At 32.3% G+C, this 4,218-nt stretch overlaps 1 protein-coding gene across 1 annotated transcript; it reads right to left on the bottom strand.

Moving 5' to 3' along the window:
* Window positions 1–964: 964 nt before the first annotated feature.
* Window positions 965–3,262, bottom strand: LOC140448761 (uncharacterized). The gene is made up of 2 exons (XM_072541876.1): window positions 3,167–3,262; window positions 965–1,561 (listed from the first exon to the last, which is right to left on the bottom strand). Exons 1-2 carry the CDS (start codon window positions 3,260–3,262, stop codon window positions 965–967), a joined length of 693 nt encoding a protein of 230 aa, XP_072397977.1.
* Between the last annotated feature and the right edge of the window lie 956 nt (window positions 3,263–4,218).

Raw genomic sequence — 4,218 nt, 5'->3', positions numbered from 1 at the left:
TAACTTTAAGATCTATGTTGTACAGGATGTATAAAATCGGGCTTAAAATACTCCCCTGTGGCAATCCAATATTAGTTAGTCGGGGGTATGACAATTCCTCATTATTAATTTTCAAAAAGTTAGTCTGTTAGAATATAAAGATTTTAAGAAGAGGGATTGAAAATATCTAGGGATTCCAATATACCACATTTTTTGGTAAAAAATGTCTAAATTGAATTATCAAAAGCAGCAGAAATGTCAAGGGACGCAGCTGCTGTAGACTTATTTTATGAAAAATTAAGCTGAATTGATGTAACTAGAGATGTAGTTGCATCTTGAATGGACCTAGACTTGCGAAAACCATATTGGGAACTTGGAAGTATACCATCGTGTTCCAGCCAATGTTCAAATCTATTTTTTATTATTCTTTCAAATGTTTTTAAAAGACATGAAGATAAGGAGATAGGTCGGTAACTTGGATCACGTTCTGTTCTGCCAGGTTTTTTAATCGGAATTACCAGGTACTCTTTCCAACTATTTGGTACTGATGTCTTATTTTTACAAATATTGTTGAAAATGTTTACTAGTGAAATTTTATATTCTATAGGTAAGTTGTATAACAGCGAATATGACACATTGTCAATACCTGGAGAAGTATTATTTCTTTGTTCAAAGGCTCGATGTAATTCCCATAAATGAAAATGTTGCGTCAAAATTGTGGTTTTTTCGGGGTACTGTTTGGATATGTTCTTGTACAGTGTCGTCATTTGGAACCCATGCCGGGGCAATTTTTCTATGGAATTCCTGCAACCATGTATCTTCTGGATCAATAGGTACTTTGTTGGCTTGTTTGCGGTTTTTAAAACAATTAACTTTTCGCCAGGCATCTTTTATTGGTGTTCTTGAGTTAAGGCTTTCGCAAAAATTAGTCCAATTCTTCTTTTTCTTTTGTTTGAAGATTTTCTTATCAATAGCATCTAGTCGTTTATACTTCCATTAGATTTTGAAGCGTTGGATTCTGTTTATAATTTATAAACGCATGTTTTCTATTTTCAGCTGCTAACTGACAATGATTGTTCCACCATGGTTTCGAAATATGACCTTTGTTTTTTTCTTTAATTGAAGAATGTTTTGGGATAGCGACGTTGGCTGCTTGGTTTATATTTGTCAACAATTCTTCGTAGATTAATGGTATTTTCATTGTTTCCAAAGTAGTGGTATACATCATCCAATTGGCTCTGCTAAGGTTCCATATTATATGTTTTCTACTGGATGCGGCTTCTGCTGCGGAGAAACTTTGTGATGAAAAAATAATTGGCACATGATTAGATCCATAAGGTTCTTGTAGAGTATTCCAACGAAAATGAGAGGCAATATCTCGGGAACAAATGGTTAAGTTTACAGCAGAAGGTTTATTGGAAATAGCAAGAGTGAGGGATCTGTCGTTTAAATATTCTAAATTACAGTATTTTATAGCATCTAGAAGATCTTTACCTAATCTATCATCAACTTCGCAGCCCCATGCCAAATTGTGTGCGTTAAAATCGCCTCCAATTATAAATGATTTTGGTATATTTTGTTCCTGGGTTCATTATATAGAGAGAAATTATATGTAAAGGTTTCTTGAAATGTGAAATTTTTATTGAAATACACTTATATGTAAACAAATACGTATTTTGAAAATTTATTTCTTCATATTATTATGTTGGATTTCAAAAGGATTGCACAACCGCCATATCCATAAGGCGGTCAGCTCGAACACAATTAAATTCTCTAAAATTATAATATTTTCCCGGTTTGAACCAGGTTTCAGATAATAGAGCTATAGTGATGTCGTTTTGATGAAGTAAATATTCTAAATTCTCATTATTAGCAACTGCTGAACGTCAGTTCCAGTGTAATATGTTTATTTTATTTAAGTCTGAGAATGTGATGCTAGATTTTGGTTAAAATGGTTACTAATTATCTGAATTACATCAGCTTTTGAAATATTAAAATTATTATTTTGTTTAATTGAATTAACAATTGCAAAAACCGAATCTAAAATGACATTTATTACAGAAGAATTTAACTCTTCTGACCGTGAATCTGAAATGTTTAAGTTTTTTTGGTAAAATTGACTTTTAACTATTCCCTCAGAATGTTTTGAAATGGAAACTGTAGATACTATTTCTTTTATAGCTATATCAGTTGCGTCTGAATTATTAAGTTTCTGCCTTTTATTCGGCCTACTGGTGTTTGTGTGAGGATTGAATATAAATTTAGCAAAATTATTTCCTTGGGGGGAAGTAGAAGGTTGTGAATTTTGTGGAAAAATTGTATCATTGTTGGCTGTATTGGTCCGAAGAATACTAGCATATGAATTCTTAGGCACTTGTTTATTTGCATCGTGAAAATTAAGGTTGGTTAAACCGATCGTCTCCTTTATTAACTTTTGTCGTGAGAATTCTGGGCATGCGCTTAAATTTATAATCAAATGATTCCCCTTACAACTGAAACATACTTGTACGAAATCAACTTTTGTACAATCCTTTGAATTATGAGTTTCTTGGCGTCTGTTACATCTTGGCTGACCCCTACATTGATTTCCTAAGTGGCCGTATCGAAGACAGTTAAAGCATAACAAAACTTTCTGTTTATATATTTCAACTTTTTTAATAAAGTTATTGATTACTATATATTTAGGTAAATTTTGCGATTTGAAGGTCACAATACAAGACTTAGTAAGGACATATTCGACAATTTTTTTCTCATTAATAATTTTTTCTACTTTACGCGTAATTCTTTTAACGTTTGCAATTTCAAATATGCAATGACTATCATACTGTCTAATTCTATTTTTAATATACTCTTCCGATAAATCTGTGTCTATATCCCTAAACACTCCTTGTCTGTTTAAAATAAATTTTGGAATATACATATCTAAATTATTTAAACGAAATATTTCTAGAGTTTTGTTTTTAATGAGGTTATTGGCAGTTTTATAATCTTTGCATTTGACTCTAATTCTATTTCGGCCAATGGCGTCTATACTTAAAATCATATTGTCTGCTTCAGGAAAGTTAGACCAAATAATTTCACCAATCTTTAAAGGATCTAGTTTACCTTTAAACTCAGTAGAGCTATTCTCGATATATACATGATATAGGCCTAGATCATTACTATTGAATAAAAATGCTTGCCTTACCTGTTTTGTTACTTTTTGTTGTGTTTTATTCAGATTGGTTGTATTTGGATTATTCATCAAATTGATTGGAATTGGAGTACTTACAGAAAGATCCATTTCGGGATCACTTTGATTCTCGAATATTCCAGGGGTGGTTTACTGGAGTCTCGATTATTGCTGTACCGAACGCACGTCTAATTTCTATGAATACTATTAAGGAACTGTATTTAATACTGTTTAAATCTCTAAAAATTTGTAAGGAACTTAAAAAAAGCGTCTTTCAAGTTTGACAGTTATTTGACATTTTAACGAAGAGCGACCTTAATGCAAAAATTGGCAAAAAACGATTTTTCCAGCCAACCATAGGATGTGAAAAACATAATAGTAGGATAAACAAAATTTCAAAATAAATAGTGACCACTTTCTTGTAATGGCAAAAATCAAAAAAAAATTTCAAACCTAAAGAAGGATAAACATATGAAACAAGATAGAATTAATGTTGATAATCTGCGCATTGAAACCGTTGCGAGAGAGTATAGGAGACAATTGGAAGAGGAAATAGAGAGTTTGGGAACGGAGGAAAATTTGGAGGAATTGTGAACAAAATGTAGAAATATAATAACTGAGAAGGCATCGGAAATATTGGGGAAAACCAAAACACTTAGACAAAATGAATGGTTTGACGAGTAGTGCCAAGAAGCAACAGATAACAAAAATAGAGCATACCTAAAAAAAATCAAGCTAAGAAAAGAAAATATCCTAAGTGATAAGGCCTCAATTTTGAACCGATGCGATGGGTTGAATTTTTCGACGCAAAATTGAACGGCCATTATATTGAAGAAGCAGATAACACTGTAGCAGATCGAAATGATTGGAATCTATTCAACCCAAACGAAAGACCACCTACCACTGAAGAGGTTAATCAAGCTATTAAAAAGCTTAAAAATAATAAAGCACAATGACTGATGACATTGACATAATAGGGCGTAGCAAGCGAGATGTTGAGCAACATTTTCTAGAATTGGAAATAGCGGCGAAACAGGTCGACCATCAACGTAGACAAAACCAAGTAC

This window comes from Diabrotica undecimpunctata, chromosome 8 (genome assembly GCF_040954645.1).
Source record: "Diabrotica undecimpunctata isolate CICGRU chromosome 8, icDiaUnde3, whole genome shotgun sequence".
NCBI lineage: Eukaryota > Metazoa > Arthropoda > Insecta > Coleoptera > Chrysomelidae > Diabrotica > Diabrotica undecimpunctata.
The sequence above is the reverse complement of the archived record's forward strand: the minus strand, read 5'-3'. Positions and strand labels throughout refer to the sequence as shown.